The 27,157-nt window shown below is 38.0% G+C and overlaps 2 protein-coding genes across 4 annotated transcripts in view; one reads left to right on the top strand and one right to left on the bottom strand.

Annotated features, from left to right (window-relative positions):
• gpr61 (G protein-coupled receptor 61) overlaps nt 1-1,113 on the bottom strand; it is a 7,898-nt gene extending 6,785 nt beyond the window's left edge. The window contains exon 1 of the mRNA XM_024292564.2: nt 406-1,113. The gene's annotated coding sequence lies outside the window, so the exon portion shown is untranslated. The remainder of the gene's footprint in view (nt 1-405) is intronic.
• Nucleotides 1-26,768, top strand: part of amigo1 (adhesion molecule with Ig-like domain 1) — a 35,810-nt gene extending 9,042 nt beyond the window's left edge. For 2 of the 3 annotated variants that reach the window (XM_024292558.1, XM_024292561.2), the window contains exon 3: nt 21,749-26,768. In XM_024292558.1, coding sequence (XP_024148326.1) covers nt 21,854-23,386 — 1,533 coding nt within the window. In that variant the 5' untranslated portion in view covers nt 21,749-21,853 and the 3' untranslated portion in view covers nt 23,387-26,768. Of the gene's footprint in view, nt 1-19,365; nt 19,822-21,748 lie in introns of those variants that run through there. The other variant, XM_024292556.2, reaches the window with a different exon arrangement.
• Nucleotides 26,769-27,157: the final 389 nt, after the last annotated feature.

The raw sequence follows: 27,157 nt of genomic DNA on the forward strand, positions 1-27,157 counted from the left end.
ACAAACATGAAATCAGCATCAACGTTTATACTATGTCCAAAGCTGAAAGCAAAAATCTTCCAGCCCAAAATAAAAAGTTTGTATGGGCTCCCTCCGACTGCTGACTTGCAACCATATGACTCTATCATATCCACATGACCGTCTGTTTACTGCAGGGAGAAAACTAGCCTGTTGTTCAAGTATGCTTTTCATTAATAAGCGTATTATCTTCTCTGCCGCAACACTGCAATCACAGTCAAGATTTTGCAAAAGAAAAAGAATCAAAGCCTATTTCAATGGCTTACTTATCAAAAACAAAAAAGTATGATTTAAAAATAAATATTGACATTAATTTTTAGATTTTACAATGAAATGTTCTGTTGGAGAGGAAGGTGTGGTTGGAAAAAGGATAAGTTAGCAACATACCTCAGGCTGAAGAGGGCTCCTTCCTCCTTCCAGTGCAGCTTGACAGTCTGCTGAGGCACAGCCGACCTGTATCGCTTTCTCACCCACATGCACAGCAAACACTCATACACACCACGTCACAGAGAGGGAGGGTGGAAGAGGAGAGTCTCCTCCTCACCTGGCCCCTTTAATCTTGTCATCACGCAGACCACCCGCCCGTCCTCTGCCCCTTCAAACACAGCACACACCTCTGTCCCCCTTCTCCTTGCCAAGTCTTCAATCCATGCATGGGAGAGAGAGGGAGGTGGGACAAAAAATTAAGAGAGAAGAGGGGCCTTGTCTTTTAGCCTGGGATGCACCAATGAATGACACGCTCCTTTACCTAAGACACTTTCACACAGGCTCCTGCACCTCACCCAGAGCAACTGCAGAGCCTTGGGGAGCAGGCAGCGGGTGGGCAAGCAGGACCCAGCCTCCTTTGCTCTCCACTGGGTCTTAGTGCTCTCCCTCAGTAAGGAAGCCTGACTGTTTTTAAAGACCCACTCCAATAAAAAATTGTACATGTTCGTGAGGCATTTTTCTCATAAAGAAAGTTATGCTCAAATTTGCATTTGAGTATTTCTTTATTCAAGTTGTTATAAATCAGGAGTAGATGAAAAAAAATGCAGTTTGAAAAAGCATGTAGTTGTGTCATAGGTGCTACAATCCCCACTCTGCTCTATTCTGATGCATCGACTTGCAGAAAAATAGATCAATCTAAATCCTTTATTACTCCCACAATGGGGAAATTCTCTCAGTTGTGGGCAGCAGCCGCTGGACGGCGCTCTATCGCCCAGATTACACCTCTTTACTTTCATTGTCCGAGCTGGAATCTGGCTCAAAACTGTATGGCTGGATAGCTCTGATACTGCTCGCCATTTTTGTTACAACAGTAATGTTAGATTGGGGTTTTGAGGGTTTGTAAGCTAGACGGAGAGAGTGGAAACCAGGGGACGATGGGAATCGGGGTCGGGGTCAGTCCCACCCACAACTCCTGCCACTCTTCAGAAAGTATGCTCTAAAAAAACAACAGAAGGATTTGATTTTGGCTTTAAAACATCATAATAAAAATTCGTTTTTAAAGTAGATCAAAAGATGGTGAGAGTGGGACTTAAACTGCTTTCCAGTGGGGGGTGTAGGTTATTCGGCAATATATTGTAATATTTCAATTTACAATATTTGTATCAATTTAAAAAGCTGACAAGACAATATTTAATTAATTATTTATGAGCGTCCTTCGGCGTCTTACCTTTGTTTTCCATCTAAACCCCGACGGCTAGTTAGGAGCACAGCACACTGAGCCTCTTTGAGCAGCTCTACACTGCAACCAAAACAACAAGATCTCGCAAAAACCAGCTTGTGTTAAATGTTCAGTCAGCCTCACGGTTTTTGTTGTTATGAGACATGTACTTCTTAGTTTTTACTTGGGATGGGTACTAAACCCAAACTCTGTGCCACGTTGCTGCCAGTATCAGTATACAGTTCCAGTGCTTAAAGTTGGGATCATTAAATAAAAACAATTTTACAATTTTATTACAATGAAAGACATATTCATATTCAGGTAGATTTTTTTTCTAAGTCATATTCTTAAAAAAAAGTGAAAAATTAGTCTAGTACTGTCTTGGAATATATCGTAATACTTTTCATATTGTGAAACATGTATCGGGATATGTACCGTATGGCCAAACTCTTGCCAAACACACCCCTACTTTCCAGTAATCAAACTCCAAGACACATTAGATGTGACATAAACACATGAGTCCAAGTATCATCTTATTTCAGCCAAGTATCTTCATTAAAAGCTCATTTGCAGAAGAGCAACAATTTTAATATCAAAAGCTGCACTGCAAAACAGGCGCCTTAGAAATAAGTAAAAAAAAAAGTACCTCAATAGCAGATTTTCTTTAAATAAGAAAAAAAAATCTGCCATTAGGCTAAGAAAAATGCACTTAATAAAAAAATTCTTGTCACTTAACATGATTTTTTTCAGATTATTTTGTTTTTGAAACACTTTCTTGATGAGATTATTTCTATCGTGAAACGAAAAAATATTTTATTTTCTGGAAACAAGGGTTTTTTTTCCCTCATTCATTTTTAGTTCTTGCAGTGTGGTCTTTACGTCTACACAAACCCAGTTCGCAAATGTCTGCATTTAATACATTGACGTTTTTCAGAGGTTTCAGGTTCGTTTTGATGCAAATCAGAGTGAATTCTTGTACTGTTCAGCTGAAATGTTTGCTTGCACACTTTTTATTGTTTGTCTATTTAATCATTAAAAAAGTCACACTAAGTTAAAATATTTTATTATCTTAATTATTGTAACACCTATTTTAGGGGTTTGTTTTGGGAAAAATTTAGGATAGAGCACAAATATCCTATAAGGCTATGAAGATTTGGACCTGAAAAAACAATTTGAAAATCAGAAAAGGTGAAAGGTGGTACTTTTTTTAAGAATATAATTTTATTACAATAAGGAACTTGTGTTGACATGAAACTTTAAAGACAAAATTAGTCAAACAAAAATCAGGAAAAAAAGTGTTTTTCTTCACATCATACTGCAGGGTGTCACTATTATTACTATCTTGACAAGTTTATTACATAGTTTACCATTGTTATTTATTTATTTGTTTATTTGTGGAATAGTTAAATGTGACATAATGTTTTTGGAAGAAAATATTTTACCTCACCATGTGAGAGATGCCATCATAGATTTTTATGTTATCTTTTAATGTCACTGTATATCTGTGACATCTGAATTACCATGGATCTCATTCCCTTTGGAAACTACTCAGTGTATAACTGAAGGGATCGCCTGCCCCCGGACTGAAGCTCCTTAAACTCTGATTGTTTGTGGAGCATTGCTTCTACTTCTTCTTTTTTTCTTTTTTTAACAAATAAATCAATTTAGAATTCAAACCCAAATGTAGTTATTGATTTATTACCATTGATTATATTCATCCTCCAAATGTTGCCTAAAGTGAGTTCTAAGTTATCATGGATTTCGGTAACGCTGTTATTACTGGTACATATGCATCAACTAGTGTTTACAAATAAAAAGAAAACATGTTTTGTATTTCTTTTGAAGGAAGGAGGCAACAAATAAGAGTCTAACAAAAAATGCATCCGATGAAGGTTTAATAGTCCTCAATGCGATGATAGAAATACTACTCAGGCATTCGGCGAAGACGGAAAGGGAATACAGAAGAGTCTTTGTGCTGGTTAATGTGTGTGCATGTCCTGTGACCGCGCTCATGTCTTAGGTGTTGAATCATGACAGAAATAGCAGATACTTGCTCATGCCAGCAGCACCAATCACAAGGGAGGGAAATACAATGGTTTCCATGACAACCCCGACTTAAGCATCCCTGTCTGCCCCCTTTCACCCCCGGCGTCAACCTCAGGACACACTGTCTTCCTGCATGAATCACAAGGCATTCAGGGTGGCGTTCACTTCCTTTTACAACCATTTGTTTTTTTTTTCTCTTTTTTTCCCCCTTTGGACAATTTTACAGAACACAGATGGTTTGGTTCTTGCTATAATGCTGATGATCTTGCAGACATTTACAATGCAGTTTCAGAACGTATCAGCAGGGGGAGCTATCACATTAAAAAAAATTTTGCAACAGAAGAAATGGTGGGACTTTTTTGGGATCTTATATGAATCAGCAGTACAAAAGAAAAAAGCAGGTTTTGTTGTCTTTCATGAGTCTAAATGATCTAAAAACTCTCATCTTTGTAGTGAAATTGTGTTTTAAATCAAGAGTTTAAAGCAGACTCATACATCAACAATCCAATTAAATTCCTACAATCTCTTATAGGCACTGTAAATAGCCTTTAGCCTTTTTACTTGTCTATGTTTCTTTGCACTGAAGTTAAGAGATTTGACATAGCCAACAGTGCTGTCCAGCATCATGTAGGCAAACACAGTTTTAAAAGGAGGAGATCATGATTGGACTTACGTCACTCCCTCAGGGATAACTCGTTTTGCAGAAATCCCTTTGCATAATTTCAATCACGCAAGAAAAAGTTTAAAAGGAGGATTTCATGGTTTAATAAGCGACACACAAACAGTGGCCCTCTATTGTTAAAGATGAACATTTTTTTATAGATTTCAGAAATGTGACTGAACAGGCTACAATATATGTACAATATATTTATCAGAAAGCTGATGAAGAACATCTGCAGTGTAAGTCAGCTCTGTTGTTCTCTCACAGAGCAGGGGGTGTACTTAAAGCCACATCTGGCTGATTATACTTTACCAACCGGGGGGCTGGGGTTACCAAACTGATCAAAATGAGACTTTATTTAGATGTATTTTGGCACTGCCAAGTGTCTCTTCTTTTCTGTTTTTACACATTATCTTTATTTTTTTATTTGCACAGCAGATTTATATCCTGGTTTTCATTTCTAAAAAGTTTTGAGACATTTAACAAAATCTTATTAGTTTGTGTTGGAAGTCCAGTGTTTCGTTTTTCCAAGGTAAAATGCTCGCAACTATACCATCCAATGACGGTAAGTGTGCCACATCATTTCTCAGAGTGATGCACTCTGTCCTCAGACACAAATAGCACTCTCTGTTGGTCCCAGGTTGTCACTGACATTCTGTATACTCTGAGTCATTGATAAGTACTAATGTCATGTGCTGCTTCCTGTTAGAAAGAACAGTGAAATTCATCAGGAAGGGACAAGACTAAAAAGAAATACAAACTAGAAGATGTTGCTATTCTTTACAGGCATCATAGTGATCATTTTGTATGTTTGTTTGCTGTTGTTCTCCTTTTAAAAAAAGGATTACAGTGAGCATGTTCAGGGCTTCTTGAACAAAAAATATCACGATTTTTATCCAAATTCATTGAATGACTAAAAGTGGTCTGATGTCATTTGAGTCACTCATTTGCTAATTTATGATTTTGTGGTTGACTTGTAAAAAGCTACAAAAACAACAAGTTCTTCTCAATAGTGAAATTAGACCTCCTCCACTTGAAAAAGCCGAAGACTTACAAACCATCCAAAGGTGACAGTGTCCGTGAAGAGAAACATTTAGCTATTTGTAGCATCTGGCAGGTGGTGCAGTGAGGAGAGATGTCCTGGATTGAGTCATAAAAGGCCTGCAGAAGCTTTAAGCTTCACAGACACAAACATCATCTGTTAGAAGATGACACAGCTGCACAAGAGAACCTGGTGGGATAAAAATGTGGACCCAGTAGTTATAAAAAACTCTGTGGTTCAAACGGTTGAACCATACACTGCAGGTGTTCTTTCCATATATAAATAGATATCATCAATCTATCCATATTTTTTGCTTTCTCGTGTGCCCGTCAAGGTTGGGTTCACCTTGGACGTTTGCCAGTCCTTTGAAGAGCCTCACATTTACTCCTCAGGGGCAATTAGGAGTCACCAATCAACCTGTTTCTGGACTGAAGGAGGTGCCAGGAGAAACTCTAAGATGGAGAAGGACATGAAAACTCCACACAAATAGGACCCAGCCAGGATCCAAAGCAGAACAGTCTCACTCTGAGGCAACACCTCTAACCAAAACATTGAAGCAGTGGTTAAAAAGGCAGTAAGCTGGACTTGGTAGCTTTTTTTACCAGTTACTTGAATGGAATCTACCTAGATGAGTAACATAGACAGACATTACAAATTAAGATTTTAAATTCACAGAATAGAATTCTTGTGTTCTTACTATTTTAGCTAAAATGTTACAGTAAATCAAAACAGACTAAAAAATGACAATTAAATTGAGACATTTCCTCTTACTTTCTTAAAAGTCTCACTCCAATCATCCTTTGATCTTCTGTAAAAGTGTTTCCAGTGATATTTTGATTATGAATATGACATGTTTAGGCAAAAATTTCAAAACCCGTGTCGTTTTCTGGAATGTAGCATATGCAGAGTGAGAAATTCCCTTCTAAGTTGTGGACGGAACTGTTGGCGAGGAGTAAACCTGCCCTCATTTCCCATGATCCCTTTGTTTACACCAGGAGTGCAAAACTTTGTCCCTCAGAGGGCCGAAATCTAAATGGGATCCCGGTCCCCGGGCCAAATACAATATTTTCTGCTTGTCATAAACTAAAAAGGGAAAAATAAATAACATTAATGAGAAAATGGCAAACTTGGATCCTAATGAGAGAAGTAGAGCTGGTCTTTTGACTTTATCTGTTTGCCACTACTGTTGTTGCTCCATCTTGGATAGCGGTAAAAGGCTGCTAAAAGCATTGGAAGTGACCATGAAGGCTCTTGGGAATTTCTAACACAAAAAAAAGACCAGGGCTGAGTCACTTGGGGGTTTTTCCAGCCATTGCTGCAGGCAAGGAAGTGCTAACTGTGCCACCCAGAGACCGAAAGTATATTACAGCTGTAGAGTTATGGAATACCTAGAGAATCAATGGGAAATGGGTGGGTAAGGGTATTTAACTAAACACTCCGCGGCTTCCGCAGCCATGACTTGGCGGGCCAGAAGATAACCCTTGGTGGCCTGCGGGCCCCACTTTGGGCACCCATGGCTTACACACTGTCACTTGCTAATACCCCCTCACAACCCCAAACTAATTTTAACAGTGCAATACAAATGGTGAGCAATATCAGAAGTATCCAGCAGTTCAGTTGTGAGCCAGATGCCAATAGTGGCCTGCTAACAATGCTTCACTGCAACAGGCTTTTCTCAATGGCATTTTTCCTCTGCTCCTGATTCACATTGATTTTAATAAAGACATGCAGTTTTAAGCCTTTATATTTGTCTTCTATCATGAAAAAAAAATGCCACAAGAACATGTTAAAAGCACAATTTTCATTGGAGTAGGTATTCAGCTGTTTGGAAATACCTTAAAATTCCCATTCACAAAAAATTTGATTTGGTTTATCATTTGAATTAGAATGTTGTTTATCACAATCTGTTTACTCTCTTTGGTTGGTTTCAATTCCAACTGAATGCTTTTGAAAGACTATTCTATGAATGTTGTATAATTATATATTTGGAAAACTACAACATTTAACAAAATAGAAAATGTTTCCATTTTCCTCTATTTGAAAATCATTGTGGACAGGGCTAAAATGTACTTCCTCATTCTGAAGTTCTACAGTAAATGCAAGCATTTTTAACATTTTACAAACATCTTAAAGCTAAAACAAATATTAGGAAAAGTTTGTAAACATTGTTTGATTTTTTTTTACATTACAGACAATGTGTCAAAAATGTAATTCTTTTTTCTCCTGCTCAGACTTCAGTAAATAACAATGCGGTTTATGCTCGTCATTCCTGTTAGCTCCTTTCTGTGTTGTCTCTCCTCTGCAGTTTTCCTCTCATCCTCCATCCTCATTAGAGCCTCGTCCTGCAGGCAGGATGGCGGGGAGGAGGGAGATGATGTTGTGAAGCCCAAACAGATGCTGTGTGGTTAATAATGCAAGCCAGCTGTCAGTATTTAGACGGGTGACAAAGTGAAAACAGCCAAGCAGCAGCTTACAGTCGGACCGGGCTCTTGGGCACAGTGGTTCAACAGCAGCTGAAACACAATCATGAATTTCTACCTTCAGAAGTGAATAACTTCTAATCATAAAAAACTACACATTATAAATGTTTACTACTGTATAAGACACACAAATAAGATCAGTCATGTTCCTCTTACTATGCTTATTTACATTTCAGGCACATGTGCTTGTACTTGATAAAATATCAAAACATTGAATTTCGGCTCTCTATGTTGATCTCGTTACATCCCTAAAAGTTTTTAGTGTGTATTTGATACATAACATTTAAAGAACAATAACAATCATGAGTGCGTTTGCTTCCTTCCGGCTTTCTTGACTCATTTCCCTTGTGGCCACAGACAATATTGTTTCTACCAAAAGGAGTCAGTAGGATTAGTAAAGTCATTATTAAATATAATTTAAAATATATTAATATAATTACAGGCACTGCTTTTGAAAAAAGGTGCACTTGTGTCATTTTTAATTTGTCAGGTAAATCCTTCGAGGACATGATTTCTGGCTCTAATATTCAAAGTATAAAATAAGGAGATTATCGCAAAGCCTTTCAAATGAGATTCCAGCGCAGAAGCAGATTACAAAACAATAACAGTAATAGGATATATATATATTTATATATATGTATATAGCCTGTATGTGATATTATGTCAATCAGTCTGCAAGAGCAAACACTGATGAAAAAAAAGCAAAAGCACTCAAGATGTGCCTTTTCATTTTCCAACGTCTACAGAAAGCAGACACTGATGATCCATGGAGGCAATAAAAATTCATAAAACTTTCCAAAGCCATCCTCAAAATAGGAGACTATTTCAGGCTCGCACAGGCTCAAAACAAATCTGTTTAATTTACAATACAGCCTTCCTTCTTTTCATGAATGTTGTTTACTAAATAATACATCCCTGGTGTCAACCATCCTCTGTGGCTGCAGCACTTCACAAGAGGGAGGTAATGTGAACATCAGACCTTTCTTGTCATCTATAAGAGCATTCAGTATTACTTCAAGCACATGCCATTTATAAAAACAGATTCAAGAGTTTTGCATAGATAAACAACAAAACTCACATCTCCATTTATTTGTGCTAAACTTAACTCAAAATGTAAAAAAGTACTGAGTACAATTTAGCATGATCAGTTGAAGCGTTTATTAGTGCTAATTTCTCCTTTCTTTCTGTTTTTCAGGAACTACTTATACAGGAATCCACAAAAACATTCTTACTGGTAATGTAAATATTTAGCAATATTGTTATTGTGGTGCCTTCTTGGTTTAGCATCCTAAATCTTTTTCTATTAAAGACGTTTTTAAATATGTAATTTTATTGCAAGATCTCCGCGGATTTGATTAAATCCATAGAGAAACTTTAGCCCAAACCAAATTCTTCCCCGTACCCCTCTATTTGTAGGGGCGTTTTTAGTGGAAGGGTTGTCTGACATAATTTTTTAAGGGCTTACCTTCCCAGTGGAGGGATGCAGAGCCATCTGTCGCGAGGAGCTTCCACAACACGTACCGTGGAGGTGAAAAGCTTTTCTTCACGTGGGTGCGCTATGATGCACAAAAGTTTACATTTAAATGTAAGTAATGACTTTTGCTTTAAGCATAACGTTTTTAAAGTTATAAGACTGATGCTGTTATGTATATTCAAGTGCTGGAAACTCCATGCTAGGGTTGCTGACCAGTGGAAGTGACGTTCGAACTCTGAGATACTACTCATACTATATACTCCCGTCGGAGGGCTAAAGGGAAGAATTTGGATTTGGCCTTTTGGTTTTAGAGTCATTTACATCATTTGTCTTTGAAGAAGAGCTGGTTAAATTGAATTTTTTTAGACTAATCGTTCATTTTGTGGAACAAACACCAAATTTGGCATAGATATTGTAACTTAGGACCCCCTCTTTCAGAAAAGCACATTAGCCACGAGAAAAATCAAAAATGGCAGACATTGTTAAAGATGGCGGCCATACATTTAATTGTTCAAAAAATATTCAATGTCTTTTTGCCTCAGTAATTACACATATACACCCCCCCCACACACACACACACACATATATATATATATATATATTAATAACAGGCTCCATTATTTTATGTTAAACAGTGACACCATTAAAAATCTATTACAGTAGAAAAAAAGTTCAAAATGAAAAAAATCAAATGCGGCTATAGATTTTTGTGAATCTGACACAGAAGTTTTCTTCTCAATAGAAATTATTTGTGTCTTTTGAAAGTTTATTTTATTCAGCTGGAGATGTGCTGTAATGTCAAGGTGAGCTCTTTCACCTTAGACGCCGATTTACAGTCCGATATTAGCTTCTAAAAGAGACTTGCTCGAGGCTGAACACTTGAGATGAACCCACAACTGAATAATAGATCAATCCTGCAGCACTAAAGTTACTGACTCATTCACTCCCTCGTCATAGTCTGCCATGGGATTTGGCAGCCACTATTATATAACTGAAAAGGCCAGCTGCAGCTTAACAATGGGTTGGGACTTCTTGTCAACACAGCAACTCTACTCAATTTTTCAGCTGATGTCCCACTAGTGCATCATGGGACTTCACAAACATCATGCGGGGAGCTAAATGTGAAGATTGATTAAAAGGGAAAAAAAAAGTATAAAACCTATTCATACAATCCTCTTACAAGTTTTGGAGTCATTGCAGAGTTTTTGTGCATGAGGCATTGGGGTTTATGCAATCAGGGCAGCCAGGTTTTGTTTTGACTGGCTCTAGAAAAGTCTACGTTCAAAGGGTAACAAGAAGAAGAACCAAAGAAGCGTGAAATCCTTATAATTGCCAGCAAATTATAGGTTTAGAAATGAGAACTGATATTATTAGGATATGATATTTTCTTTAGTTGTCAAAGTATTCAGTCAATAACCTTAACACGTCAGGATTTTATTCTTTATTCTTTCAGAAAATTTTTTGTCAGCATGAGGCTGACAGTAGAATTACTTTCACTCTGAGACAAAAACTTTGGGCTGCAACCTTGAAAGCTTAATCAAATAATTTACCCATAAATGTAATCTCTGGTTTCCATGGTGACAAAGGTGGCATCTGGATACTTTCATAAAAGGGGAACTTTGTAGCTCATGTTTGTACGAAAGGAGGAATTCAAAATCTAGTCAACTTCTTTTAAGAAAGCTTGAACTTTAAATAAAAATGCCTTCCTATTTCTGAGAAATTTAGCTTCTTGTTTTTTAATGAAATGGGAAGAGGCAAACATCTTTCCCTTCAGCATAGCGATGGAAATCAAGAAAACACACATTATCGTAACGCCCATGCTGATATAATTAGAGAATACACTAATAAAAAATCTTGACATGTTGTCTTTTCTTAACTATCCAGAGCTAAATAAATAAAGGCACATCGTAAACAAGATCCTGTCTAACCGTGCAGCGAGACACTTGACCCTTAGACCGCAGGACATTCATTTTGCACTCTTTATTGCTCTGTCTGCCTTACTTCTCTTCTCCTCAAGCATCCAATTTTCAGCTCAGCTTTCAGCTCCACTTCTCCCCGCTCTTCCCCCCTGTGTACTAGCTAACCTTTAAACCCTGCCTGCTACACGTTCTCCTAATTTATGGCTTGGAAGACATTTACATTTTGTGTAGAAGTGTGCTTCTTTAATCTGCTCTTTGTGAAGTCCTTAGGAGTACAGGAACTCAGTGTGCTCCTGAAGCTGAGCCTATTATCACGTAATGTTTCCACATTTAGTCTTCTGGGCTTTTGCAAAAAGGTCTGGTTTCATTGCTGCTAGAAGTTTTATGTTACACATCGCTACTGGAGCGTTATACTTACAATTCACGTGTACCACTAAGTGCCATTTGATTAATAACTCCTGCTCTACTGCCTCTTAAAGAGGAATACATTGAAATTTAGGACTATGCCTTCTTAGCCTCATTGCAGCTTTTCAACGTGCAGATGCAACATTCTGCCCTCCTTCAGGGCTCAATCATTGCCATTTGACTGGAGACCTGCAGAAAAGATCTTTCCCCCTTGGCGTGATGGACTATAGTGGTGCTGCAGAGTGAAAAGTATTGTGAGGAGGAAGGCAAAGTGCTCATAGAGCAGGGCCTCGGCTGGCTTATACTCTGACTTGATGGGCCCTTAACAAAGACAACAGGAAGCACTAGTTGTCATTTTCTCTGCCAAGTAAATAGGAAGAGTGTTGACTGCTGTTGCTTTTCTTGCTACACCTCTCTGACAGGCTCCAAAAGCGGATACAAGGAAGCACACAAACAGAGTTGAAAAACAGTGGCAATGAAATGCATAGAGAAATGGGTACTTTCTACCTGTGATAGCAATTAGTGAGAATTTAAGGGGTGTAGTAATTGATTTATCTATCGCTTTATATTCCTGCGATCCAATCATATAGATCTGTCTGAGGCAAGTAGTTAATCGGATTGACCTTTACCATTATAAAATAGTTTCAAAATGAAATAAATCGATAATATCACAATTGGAAAGTACCATTTGGATTGAGACACAGTGGGTTTATTTTACTATACCGTAAGAATGACCATCACAGCAGACAACACGAGTAACGGCATCAAAACAAGATCAAGCCATCATTACAGTCCAATGTGTGGAAATAGTTTACATTTTACAGAAACATGTGACCATACAGTGTGGTATCATGTTCTGATAATATTCCATTTGGATAATTTTTATGTAGAAAAGGCTGAACTTGGATTTGCCATTAATTCTTGTTTACTTCTTTTATTTGTTTGTATGCATATTTAATTTACGCTTGATTATCTTGCAATACATTCAAGGAATCTGGAAAACTTTGACTGCATTGTACAATATCAGGTATTCATATATTTATAAACCATTTGACTTTTGAAAAGAGGGAAAAGAGTAGAGTTTTGCTAAAGAAGAGTTTTTAAACCCAATTAGCTGAAAGTCAAAGTTTAATAATAATAGTAATAATATATATATATATATTATAGCAAAATAGTAAAAATGGTTTGAATAATTCTTTTTTTTCCTAAAAATGTTGATTACATTTTCTCTAATTATTAGAGAACAAACTAAAACTTTTATACATAACAGAGCTACTACCTTTTCTTGTCTAGCACTCATATTCACAATTTTAATTTTCTAAATTAAGCTTAAAATATTTAATATCTGATCTCTAACAAGACAAAAGGTACGGACATTAGCACATCGTTTTCATCTGCCTGATTATAACAGTGCTTTCAGGACTTCTATGTAGGACAGGGTTCTGTCACCTGAAACTCCAGAACCACATGTCCCCCCTTAGTGCCTCTCTGGCTGAAGAGAAATAAAATATTAATATTTTTTAAGTCGTATGAGACTATGTCAAAAGTAAAAAAAAAAAAAAAAAAAAAGCAATTTCCAATTTAGAGTAAATGTTAGATTCTTTTTATCTTTCTATTTTTATTGATGCCAAAAAAGAAATATAATTCATATGTATTATTAAAGTAATAATAAATGGTATGCAAAGTAGTAACACATTCTGGCTCTTTTGCTGTTGAAGATTGCAGATCCCTGATGTAGGTGAACAAATCCACCCCTTACTTCAGGATTTAGAGAAATGTCGTCTCACTAAAGCCACATAGTTGAAGCATTTTCTGTCTTTAAGCTATGTGAGAACGGAGTGCAGACAGCCTCACTTTTATGTTGGATGCCGCATTAAACTAGACTTCTTTTGTGAGACTTGCCTGTTAAGTGACCTTGCATCATCTTGGCATTTCCAATCAAGTGCAAAACCGAAATTGTTGCCATGGAAATCAAGAGCAGCCGAGACATCTAAACAAAGCTGTTACAGCTGTTATTTCTCTGCTTTCCCCTCTGTGAAAGCTCCAGCATCTGCTTGTCTTCACACACCAGATTTACAAGGCACATTTACACAAACAATGCTGCATAAAACTTAACAATGTATTTTTTTAACTCTTTTTACTTAATTTGTTAACTCTTTTGATCACATCTCAGCTTGTCAAAAGTTATCCCCACTATTTCTAAACCTTTAATTTTGATACCTCCATGTCTGCCAAAACCTGCATTTACAAAGCAGGTCTTTCCCTGCTAAATTGTTAACAAAGCCAAATCAAATGTCTCCCACTCCTGGATGTCAGACATGTTGTTCTTGTTTCTCCGTTCCAGCAGACCTGAATCAGCTCATCAGCTCTTTCTGCAGCTCTGCTGAGGCCAGATAATGACACAGTCATTTAAATCAAATGTGTTGGAGCAGAGAACATGCAGCAATGGGAGGGCCTGATACCCAAAACTGGGAGCCCTGCTGTGCTCCCAGCTGCAGATAATGTGCCTGCAGACTGAATGTGCTGTTGTTTGCTTTTAACTTATGTTCACCTAGTGACAGCATGGATTGTTTGCCATGTCGTCAGATGGAAATGAACAACAGACTGTCAGCCACAAAAGTACACACTGAGATCTTTCAAGTTTGTAGAGGAAAGTCAAAAGCTTTGATAACGCTTCCTTTTACTGTACAGTACTTACTGGTATTTATAAGGTACCTACATGGTAGCAACGAGGTGTCTATGAAGTACTTGGATTGTACCTACGAGGTATCTACTGTTTATATGGTTGGCTACTTACGTAGATACTGGTATTTACGTGGCACATTAGCTTACCACATGAATCCATGGTTATTTAAAAAAAGTACTTCTGTGTACTTACTCTCTTCTTAAGTACCATAAAACACACGTAAATTTAACCCATAACTTCATAGTATTTTAAAGGTATTTTCTGCGTACCTATGCTCGTCCACATGGTAAGTACCAACAAATACATACAAACTTATCACAGGAATTCAAAGTATTCAAAAGGTACTTTTTGCGTACTCCCTCTCTTCTTACACATATTAAGTACAATGAAACACGTAATAAGAAACCACAAAAGTAGAACATAAATACCAACAACCAATATAGACATTAAATGAGCATATAACTACCCTGTAAATACCCAATAGGTGCTATGTAAGTAACATGTAGGAACAATGTAAAATCAATGTAAATACCCACATGAGTACCATGCAAATACACAATAGCTAGGTACCCCACAGGTACAATCAAGTGCCTTGTTGGTACCATATAAATACCCAATAAGTACCATAATGTAATGAGAAGCATTTTTAGATCAAGTTTATTGGAAAAGTTTTACATGGATGTTGAAAATCTGGCTCATAAAAGATTATTTTAGAGAAAAGCAGATGCTTCATTGGCCCAGTCACAGCTGAAGAATGAACTGTCATTTGAAAGTGTAGTAACAGATGTTTTCCTGACATCTTAGGGAGGTTAGTTTGGGTCTTCTTTGCAGATATGTTAGGATTAATCTGAGAGTAAGATTGCAGAGAAGACATAATTAAAATACTTTCACATTTTCAGTAACTAAAATCAATCAGTTCACTATGAAATAAACCTTTAACCATAAACTCTTAGTGTTTTCATTAAATGCATAATTTAAGAAAAGCATTCTTACAATTTTATTTTTTAATATTTTACTCGCACTAGCTGGGATTATCTTTTTTTTAAAACTAAAAATAAATTTCAGATAATTAAACACAGGATTTTTATTATTTTTCCTTTTTGTCAATTTAAATAAAATGTCAAATATTTCTTCAGCAATTACAAGCACATCATGAAACTGAAAGTTAATGACGCTGCCAGCTTTCTATTCAGTCAGTCATGCAAGAGCAAGTAGCCACTCCTTTAATCTTTTATTTTTCTTATGTGTATAAAAACTGACCGCAGGCAGTTGCCAGGCAACACTGATCCTATCACTGCAGGAAGTGGAGTTGAACAGAACATTAATCACTTTCAGTTCCATCTCACCAGAGTCACGGAGCACAGAGCTCAGGTCGGACAGAGGTTTGACTGAATGTTCAATCTCATCGCCTGAACCTTTATTTTGGGGATTTGTTTCCTAAATGTGGTGCAGCAGCAAAGTCTGAATTTAAATGCAGTCATTGCAGCCCAGTATTGTCTGCAAGAGCCAACAGGCAGGGATTAGGGAGTCTAAATTTGCTTTCACCAAGGAAAGTAAAATTTTTAATTTATAATTGGAAAATTTATTTGGCATTTTTATAATGTTCTGTTGCCAAAACCAGATTTCATGGCAATAGTTTCCACAGGAGCAGCCAGAAAAACATGGTTGTGATGCATTAGTGAATGTAAAAAAACATTGTAACTGGTGCTTGTGATTTGTTAATAATATTCAGGTGAAAGTCATAAAGAGGCGGATATATATTACTTTGTGATAAGTTTACAATTCATTAAATTAAAATGCACCTGTGACCATCATTGGTGTTGTTTTCTTCTTATTCTATTACTAATACACAGAGACTTTGCCCAAACAGGGATTTAAAGCAGCGGGAAATAAGAATAATAACGCAAAATTGATTGTTGGAATCTATAGGTGTATTAATAAAAAAAAAGACCAGGTTCACTCTTAGCTGACCTAATAAGTTTGTGTAATGCTACTTTGATATTAGTAAATTGCAACGGACTTCATTCAAGAGTCTGAAATGTTGAAAAAAATTACATTCATTTTTTTTTTGAAAGCTGCTTTTTTAAGGAAAGTACTTAAATTGATCTCAAACCAGAAGAAAAATTTAGAAAGATGGCAATCAGAAAATCTTCAGGTTTACATTATTGAAAATCCAACTCCAATCATCTTCAGATCCATTTTAAAATCTTCCCAGTGGTCTTTTAGTTATGATGATGCTGTTTTTAGTCAATTAAAAAAAAAAAGTTTAGTTTTCTAGGAAATAGTTTCTGCAGAGCAGCTGTAATACATTAGAAATCCACTTCTTAGTTGTGGGCGGAACTGTCCAGAGGAAGTCGCCCCTACTTCCCGTCATCCATCTGTTTACACTCTCCCCTGCTAGCTTACAGACCCTCAGCCTACCATTACCTGTCCAGCAACAATATTGGAGCTATCCAGCCATATAGTATTGATCCAGTTGTCAGCTCGCACAAAGAAAACAAAGACGAACATTGATCTATTTGTCTGAAAGTGGATGCATCAGAATAGAGTAAGTAGGTAAATCTTTATTAGCACTTTTCTCAGAGAGCGACTCACTAAGTGCTTCACAATGTTAAAACAAGATCAAATCGGAGGAACAACAGAAAATGGCACAGGATGCCTAAAGCAGGTAAAACCCAATAAAACATACTCAGCCATATAAGTAGCACAAGTGAACACAAGTAAAAGATAAAAAAAAGTCAGCTAAAAGTTCTTCTAAATAAAAACATTTCCCCTTGATTTTCCTCCCTAGTTTTAGTAATGAGTTTGTGAAACACATTTAAGATTCTTATCAATAGACCTCAAGGAACAAGCTGCACTGTAGGGAGTTAAGAGGTTAGAAATATAGATACACCTTTGGTCGTGTAAGGCAGGGGTCCCCAAACTACGGCCCACGGGCCGAATCTGGCCCTCTTCCACATTTTGCCTGGCCCCCCAAACACTATCAGAGATCCATGTTCTTTGGTTTTTTTTTTTTTAATCTGGCCGATTCACATAGAATGTGACTTTTTATTCCACCCTTCTGCAGTCTGTACTGTGACGGGAGAGAATAGACCACTGATTGGTTTAATTTTAAAATGTTTTAGTATAATATTTTTCTGTGAATATTACAGAAATTAGTTATTTCAAATTTGGTTTGGTGTGATTTTCTGGAAAACCATGACTGACACACCCTGTGATTCTTACAAGGGAATCGCTTATAATTTCCAGAAACGATTCGATTCAATCCACCAGAGCCTGGATCGATGTGATTCCGATTTTTGTTTTCAATTCTTTCAATATACTCAATTTATTTCAATTTTGAGTTTACACCGTTTACACATTAAGACACATTTGTTTATAATTACATTAATATTCTACTATGTGTTTTGAATATATTTATATTAATCTGATACAGTTCACATACTGTAAAATGTGTTATTGAAATAATGAATGTTAATCGCAAATAGTGTTACACGGTCTCAAAAGGAGAAGTTCTCACAAAAAGTTCAGATTATTAACATTGTAAAAATTGTTCTGATTCTCCTGGAGGGCGTTTCAGTTTGGCCACTAGGTGGCGATCGCCCTATAGCATTGCACCTTAATCCAGAAGAAGAAGAGAGTATGAGCAAAAAAACTGTGTATTAGACCACAAAGGGTTTTTTTTATGTATTTTATTAAAAGAGTTTGGAAAATTAATTTCTGTGATTAACTAAAGATGGGTGACCAAGAATGGAACAGTGTACCTGCCGATTGTTGGTCCGACATTACAGCTACAAGCTTTTTCCAACTGCATTTTTTTCATCTGCTCCTGATTCTCAACGATTTGAATCTAGAAATTCTCAGAAACTCAATTTTATATTGAATTTTTTAATTGTATATCCTCCATTATGAGAAAAAAAATGCCACAAGAACATGTTAAAAACATGGTTTTCATGAGTGGGTCTTTAATGAGAACATATCACAACACCACCTTTACAGGTGTCATATTTTCCTAAAATTTCTTGATTTGCATTTGTTGTGATTTTCCATGTGAGGTTTTCTTTTTCTACTTAAAATGCAAAGTACTTATTCCTTTAATTCTCTGTGGTTTACGTGCACTATTTAGTCCTTTGGATAAACCATCTGCATCCACACTGAAGTGAACCACACCAGGGTTCATTTGCATGTGAACTGACACCTTCACTTCAAGTGACTACACTTGTTTGCCCGGACTGGATTTCAGGTGAGCTTCTACACCTGTGAAATGAAGTGAAGTGGGCCGAACACGAACATTCCAAAAGCTTAGAAAGCTACAGATCAAAGTTTTGTATCAACATTGAAGGATATTATGTTTTTGCTCACTAGAGCTCATCCACTGAAACTGCATTTTATCACCAAACACTGACCTATATTTGAACTAACAAAACCATTTACGATAGTGATTATTCCTTAAAAATAATAATTACTCCTAGTAGTCTGCTGTGATGTCCGAGCACCTACATATATGGCAACAAAATAAAAATAGTAGCACTACTCAGAACACGTAGTTACTGTTCACACACTGCGCTGTCAGATGGTAAGTGATGATGGACTGGAATGAGGAGAGGGAAATGAGACAGCTTTGTGTAATGTACAGTCACATGTGAAATCTGCCTTTGTGTACCAGACTCCAATCAGCAGCATGAGATGAACAGTTTTCAATTACACTCTTATTAAAATAAGATGAGAAGAAAAGTTTGATTCAAAGAGACCAGATTTGTTTGGATTTCTGTTCTTACAAAACTGAGAAGTTTGCATGAATGAAGAGATATTTAAAGATAAAAACAGCTTTAAAAGGAATCTTAATAAGTAAATTAAATGTTGCTTCAAGCTACTTTTATTATTTTAATGATTTACTGATTGCCTTGTGTGTGTGTTTTTAAAAGAAAGTCTTATTTTTGCCAGGCCACAGTTGAAAATATTTATTTTATTTATTTGTCTTGGATGAATAAAAGTTGAATAAAAATATAAATGTCCATTCATAAATGATGGAGCTGAACTGAGAGCTCAGGTTTACAGAGGGTGTGTTTGTTTTTCCTCTTGTGTGAAGCATGAATGTACACAATCACTGTGTGAAATTTGTTTTTTGCTGGACAAATGATTGTATCACAGACTGCCACTTCACAGCGCCTCATATAGCTGTAACTGCCTTTGACATTCTGAGAATTCCTCTCTCTTCCACTACGAATTCTGCTTCTCCCTCCATTCGATCTTATTATTGGCTGCTTCCACTTGGACTTTTCCATTTCCTCTCCTGGGTTTTTCTGCGCGTCTTAGGAGAGGTCACTTTGGTAAACAGCGCCTTCTGGGTCTGAGCGCGCCGTGGAGCCGATCCACTGCAGGGAGAGCAGGGGGACCACCGGGCTGCTCTCTGCTTATGGTTCCTGCAGCCGCTGATGAGACCCGGTAAGAAATGCGTACATTTGCGCTCATTTGCGTGCGAAATGTGTCCAAATGGAGTCCTTTGAATAGCACAGACAGCTCATTCAGAAACGGGTTCATTATTGATGATCAGACTGGGCGCGTAATCTCTGCCCTTTTGCGCAATCTTAGCATTTTCTTCCTTTTTATTTGCTCGTAATTTTGCGTCTGGGATGGTTTCAGCGGCGGGGCGGAGGGGTTCTGTCCTCTCCCTGTTGTTGAGCAGCAGACACGGAAGCTCAGTCAGTCAGACGAGGGTTTTTCTCACGCAGCCACGCTGTAAACAAACGCTATAATGAAGCCGGCGTCGGTGGCGCATCCCTTCGGAAGGCAAGTGTCATCCTCTCCATCCATCTCTGCGCTCCTCTTTTCCGCGTTGCGCTCGTTTGCTTTCCAGCAGAATGCTGCAGTGCAACGCGAACAGCCCTCCGCCAAAACGGGCAAGGACATTACAGAACACGACGTGAACATTTACATGCTTTTGCCTCTGCGACCATCACTGGCGTCGGACCGTGCAGCTGCGTTTCTGTGTGTCAGGGGGATGAGGAGGTGGCGAGGGACAGACAGGGAAATAAGCAGAGGAGGGAAATCAATGGCATGTCTTCCAGGAGTGTGATTACTCATGGGTTAGCGTGAGTAGGCTACTGCTCTGTGCCAATGTGTTTGTTTTAGAGAAAAGAGGACCTGAACGAAGAGGGAAAGTTAGTTCCAAAATATATGAGGGAAGAAATATACAGAAAAACAACTCAAGTGCTTGATTTTTTTTAACCAAGTAGTTTTATTTAGAAAAGTTCAAGTTATAGACATTATATGATGTAATAATATCACATTTATAGAAAATCCCAGCTTAAATGTCAGAGCATGAAACAATTTGTCATTCAGTAACCAGAGAATGTTTTGACCTGCAGGGTTATGCAAGTTCAGAAGAGGTTGATGAATTGATTTATATTTCCAGCCAGATCCGTCTGAGGCAAGTTGTAAATCGAATCGGTCTAAACCATTATAATCAAAATGAAATAAATGGATAATTGATATTAGAAAATACTAGGGGTGTGTATTGGCAAGTCTTGGACGATACTTATTGTAATATATCCCAAGACTGTACCAAAACAAATGTTCACTTTTTTTATTTTGAGATTATGTAAAAAAAGAAATACTATAGTACATTTCTCATAACAGCAAAACCTGCAAGGCTGACTGAACATAACCCAAGCTGATTCTCGCAAGATTTTGTTCTGGTGCGGTGTGGATCTGCTGAAAGAGCCTCAGTGTGCTGCTAACTAGTGGTCAGGGGTTTAGGTAGAAAACAAAAGTAAGGTGTGAAAGAAAGCTAATAAACAATTAATTACACAAGTAAATGAAATATCGCAATATATTGCCAAATCAGTACCATTTAGCTTAAAGCTTGGTATTTTACTAAAGCATAAAAACGACCATTGCAGGGGACAATACTGATGGTAGCAAAAAATGATCAATCCATCATTACAGTCCAATATGTGGAAACACCTTGAATTTTGCAAAGACGTGACCATACAGTGTGGTAGAATGATCCGTTTGTGTTATTTTGATGTGGAAAAACAACAGTGTGCTGAACTTCGACATTATTTCTTGTTTACTTGTTTTTTGTATACATAGTTAAAGACTCACTCTAATGAAAAAAGTGTTTTTGGTGTTTTTAATGTGTTTTTCTTGTGATGGAGGACATATATATTATGAACGAAAGTGTCTATTCGCACTTAATCTTCTAAACATGTGTGGCCAGTCCTGAACTCTTTTCTTGGCCGCACGGACTCAGAGGAGGGTTAAGGTTAGGATGAGGGTCATTGTTAAATTACAAAATGGAGAATGCAGAATTAAAATACACCACTTAGAATGAAAATTCATCTAAAAGTTTCTTTCTGTTCTTTTTCAGCTCTTCAAAAGCCATGTTTCTGGGAATTTTCCGGACGCTCATCCATATCCTTGTCTGAAAATGGGATCATAATAAACCTCTTTGCGATACAGAAAAAACGCCAACATGTTGCCACATTCTTCAAGAACAGGTGACAGGCCGTTGGAAGTGTTGCCTCAGTGGAGTAAGCGATGGGCCTCGATCCTCTCCGTCTGCATGGCTCTCCTCTGGTTTCCAGGGGCAGCGGGATCCGCTCTAAACTGCCATAAAACTTGCATCTGCGCCTCAAACATCGTGAGCTGCTCCAAGATGAATCTAAGCACCATCCCCACCAGCCTGCCAAACTACACTGTCGTGCTGGATCTCAGCTACAATGAGATCGTGCGACTTCGATCCGACTGGACCACGGAAAAACTTCCAAATCTCCACAACCTCCTGCTCAGCCATAATGGGCTCCATTTCCTTTCTTCAGAGGCGTTTGTGCATGTGAAGCACCTGCGCTACTTGGACTTGTCCTCTAACAAATTGCAGCAGCTGGATGAGTACATCTTTGAGCCTCTGGTCAACCTGGAGGTCCTTTTGCTGTTTAATAACCAAATCTCACAGATTGATCGTTTAGCCTTCTCAACCATGATCCACCTTCAAAAATTGTACCTTAGCCAAAACCAAATCTCTCGTTTTCCCGTGGAGCTGATCAAAGACAAGTCCCACTTGGAGAAACTTAGCCTCCTGGACGTGTCCTCTAACAAAATCAAGGTGTTGCCTATTGACGATTTTCGGAAACTGCCTGCTTGGATTAAAAATGGACTCTACTTCCACAGTAACCCTCTGCTCTGTCACTGTGATCTTTATACACTTCTCACCCACTGGCACCTTCGAAAGCTCAACTCCGCCGTAGACTTTAAGGATGACTACACGTGTGTCCTGCCTGGTCCTCAAAAAACCCAGGTGGGCATTTTTGAGCTCAGCGGTGACAGCATGAATTGCAGCACATTCAAGGAGGAGGACGTAGAAGCTTTCCTGGGGCAAATACAGACACTTGGCTGCGACACCAAACACAGGAGCACGGCGAAGACCTGGACAATGCCTGACAATGTGTTGGTGACACCTGGAAGCAACCAGACAGCAAAAGTTCTGCTAGATGGGACATTGCAGATCGGTCCGTTGAAGGTGGAAGACTCTGGGACCTACACCTGCTTTGCCATGAGTGAGGTCCTCAATGAAACTATCTATGTGGTGCTGAAGGTTCACAACTTCACCAGCCACAGTGTTGGGGAGACTTTGAATACAGCTTACACCACCCTAATAGGCTGTCTTGCAAGTGTGGTGCTGGTGCTAATGTACCTCTACCTGACACCATGTCGCTGTTTTTGCTGCCCTAACAAGGGCAAAACTCGTGGAGAGGACAGCATCCACTCTTCAATGCTCAGCGTCACGCCGACCCACGAGGACCCAACGCTCAAAGCCGAGCTGAACAAACACGTCGCTTTCATAGACTCCAAGGACTTGCAGGGACAGAACGGCAAGCTAAACCCAAACGGGGATGAGGATGACGATAATCTCGATGCAGAGGCCGCTTCTCTTATGAAGGGAAAAAGAAAGAAGTCGGTTGCGGAGTCTATTAGCTCCGTCTTCTCAGACACTCCCATGGTGGTTTAGGATTGAAAATGGATTCCACAAGAGCGGATGTTTGTGGTACTAGACTGAACTGTGACTGAGTTGGTGTAAATGGAGACTGCAACATTATGGGAGATAAAAGTGTGGGTATGTATTGCTGGCGAGAGGAAAGAGAAGATATTTCTGATGGAATTAGGAAAGGACAATGAGCAAGACTTTTCCAGCATTTTAATTTGTAGCACTTACTTTTCATACTGTGAAGGAATAGCAGCTCAAGCGGACTTTGAAAAAAATAAAATAAGTTAAAATGTAGTTTGCATTAGCACTCAGGAAGGGATGCATACACTTTGGAGAATGGGAAAATGCATGGATTCAAATTAAATTATAGGAATATAAAATAGTGCACTTCTGGGATATATTTAAAAAGGCATTTCTGGATCCAAATTTTCTTTATTAGGGAAACATTTGAGCAGATTTCCTTAATGTCCCAGTAGATCCTGGAGACAGTTACCCTTCCTGTAACAACAAAAGATCAGAAACATGTTCTCATAAAACCATATTATAGGAAACCATAAGTAAAGTTGATGTAAATGAAAATAAATACTTTATCCTTTTTAGTTCAAACTTAATCTTAGCTTTTGAAGCCCTATTGAGCAAGTGCTCCATAAACACATTGAGGAATCTATCTCATTCTGCACATTTGTGTTACAAAACTCTTATAGCTCTTAAAGAATATGTTAAATGTATGTTTCTTTTACGTTTACATTAAGTCCCAAAAGAGGCTTTAGAAGCCTCAAACACAGAGGATCTCTCAGCGCATATACATTAGTAGCAGAGAAGTATTTTGGTTTGACTAATTATCAACATATTGTCCTAAATCTGTACACAGACGGATCCCACCGACCGTACAAGGACAGATAGGTATCTGGTTGTTGTTCCATGAGGTGCCAGTTTCTGTTAAGCTTGTCCCTTGGCCAAGTTAGACCATCAGTTCGTGTCTGCCAGAACCCCAGGTTGTTAAACAAAAGACCAGAAGCTTTAATTATTTCATTTCTTCTGTGTGGAATATGCACACCTTACACAACGTCCTTTGGTGCTTTTATTTTGTGGTTCGTTTTAGCAAATGATTTAGGGCAAGGCAGAATTCTAAAACTCAAGAGGACTTTCACAATAAAAATGTAGCTGTTTTTGCCCATCACTTCCTAAGAGTGTGATGTGCAGGAAAGCTGTGAGTCTGAATAACACTGACATCATTTTACTATATGTCAAGAGTTTTATAGGATTTATCATAACATTGTGACAAGAATCAGGTACCAAAAAAGACATCTTATTTTCTAGAATGATCATTTATGACACATTTAAGATTAACTTTATCATGCCGCGCTTCTTTTATGAACACCGTTAAAACAGAAGATTGTATCTTCCTCTAAAGATGAAAGCATGATTAAATTAAACTATGCCATGCTTGTGTCAAAATATAACAAGGCTTGCCTGCTGTAAATGGTAATTGCATCTTTTGATGGGAAGTAGCCTCCCTCCTGTTTTCATGTCTGTGAGCTGGAGAGGATCGATGTGTAATCATGACTCACAGCGACACAAAGGCATTCTCTCCTCCATGTATTCTGACAGCCTCGATTCAGCCCAGATGTGTTTGGTGTCTCGGTGTCCATCTGTCATTACGGAGCTGCCCTTTCTCGTGTTCAAACGCAGTTATCCAACCAGGCAGCAAATGCGTTGCCCTTTAAGCAGCCTGCAATTTGTTTACAAGGGCAAAGCTCGGAGCTTTCGCAGAGCATTTACAGTCCAGCTGAGTCATGGAGTTGTAAGGCACTGTATGTTTAAGAATTCATTAATGCCTTTGCATGTATTTTTATTTTAAAAAAGAAGAAGTTCCACATATAGCACGACAGAATTACTTAATGGAGATATTTTCAAACTATGTCTAAATGCAGTGAATTTACGGTAGAATGTTCACAATTCATTACAATATTTCCTGTGTGGGCGAGGAAGGGGAGTCGCACTTGTCACAGGTGGTGTGTGAATTATTCCACTCAAGCAATCACATACCTGTTAGACAGACACACACACAATAAAGTCTCCCACCCAAGCACCTGCCAATAATAAGAGCTTTTATTTTTCTTTGTTAAAAACTGCAATAAATGCACTGTGGCTGCGCTCGTGTCCCAGAAAAACTGCAGATGTTGAGTTGCACAGTAAATCATAATTAAGAGTATGTTCTAATCACCATAAGACAATATGAATCTAATGATAACTGATTGTTGGTCCACTCTTGTGTTGTCCTAAGTTACAGTTCTGTATACTGAAGAGCTGTTTAAATGGTCCTAACAGAGGAGAACAGTGGCTTTTCTCTCCAAAGCAAATCTGCCTTCCTGTACATCTATATATTCAATATATATTTATATATATTTATGTATTAAGACTTTATCTGTGTTGAGTATTAATTAGTTGTGTACTATGTTCTGCCAGTGAACTGACTTGTGTATTCCATTGTTCATTTAACATTCTGTCCACCTCTGTGCTGCTGTTAGCTGTTGCATCATTCAAGTCTTATTATAAATGTTTATTCTTAAGCAGGGGTTTTGGTGAAGGAGGGTTTATTTTACATGACTGAATCCGTTTAGCAGAGAATCTGTTTGAACATTGTCTCGCAAAGTGGGTGACTGCAGTGCCATTTGTTAAATTAACAGAGATTGACATCCTTGTTGGAGGTGCGTTTTGTCCGTAGCTACAAGTTATCTACCAGTCAGTGTTTGAGTTTGCTCGTAAAGCCATAACTTAAGGTGAAAACAGTGCTTTAGCAGATTGTCCTGAAGTCAGATGATGTGGGGAGCCACACAGATGGAAACCAGAGATGCTCCAAACGATCTCCGTCGACTCTTTCATAGGCGATGCGGTTTCACTTATGTAATGGACGCTGGGTAAATGTTTTCTCAGGATTACTTCAGTTTCAGTGTAAAATGACCCTGAAGCTCCACCACTTTAAGAGTTTGGAGCAGCCTAACTGTAAAGTTTGTTCAGGCTTTTGCTCCTCACGGTTTCTATCACCAATCCGAGTTGTCCTGGAACACATCTCCAACCACACAGCTGGGAAGTAGCAATCGAGAGAACTGCATGGGGTGGGGATGCTAAAAGCTAGCCGCTTTACATGGTGCGACCACAAGTGTCCAAAGGACAAGGAGGGGTTGGCTTTAAACAGCTCTGAAAGCACTACCTTTATTGACCACAACTTCAAAGATCAGATGGATGTTTACTGCCATCCAAACTAAAAGGCCCTGTAGCTAAAGGGGAATGGCTTTGCATGGTATGCTTAAAAGCTTCTCTGACCGCAGGATACTGTAGAAAAACTAGTAGGCATTACTGAAAAAAATATTTGACATAATAAAGGATATTGATACACACTTTACCTTTACATTGTACTGTCTTTTTTTACTCCACAAAACACATATCATCATGTTCAAAAGAGTATTTTACACAAAAAAGTGAAACTCCATATCAAAACATACTTTGCATCAAATTCAATTTGTTCTGTAAACTATAAAACACAATTTCTGCTCAGATGAAAATTCAGATTCAGCTCGTTTTAATATTGTTTTAATGTTGTTGCAAGTTTTTTTAAGATGTGCTCAGGAGTATCTTTAATATTCGGATGTTTCTAAGATGCACTAGTGGTGAATTCCTGCCATCTTGTGGTTAGATTATGAAGTGCGTTAGAGAACAGCTGACATTTGTAGTAATCTTCATTCTGGCAATAATATAACAGAAAATATGACTCGATTATATTTTACTACCACA

Source organism: Oryzias melastigma, linkage group LG7 (assembly GCF_002922805.2).
Source record: "Oryzias melastigma strain HK-1 linkage group LG7, ASM292280v2, whole genome shotgun sequence".
NCBI classification, from domain to species: Eukaryota; Metazoa; Chordata; class Actinopteri; order Beloniformes; family Adrianichthyidae; genus Oryzias; species Oryzias melastigma.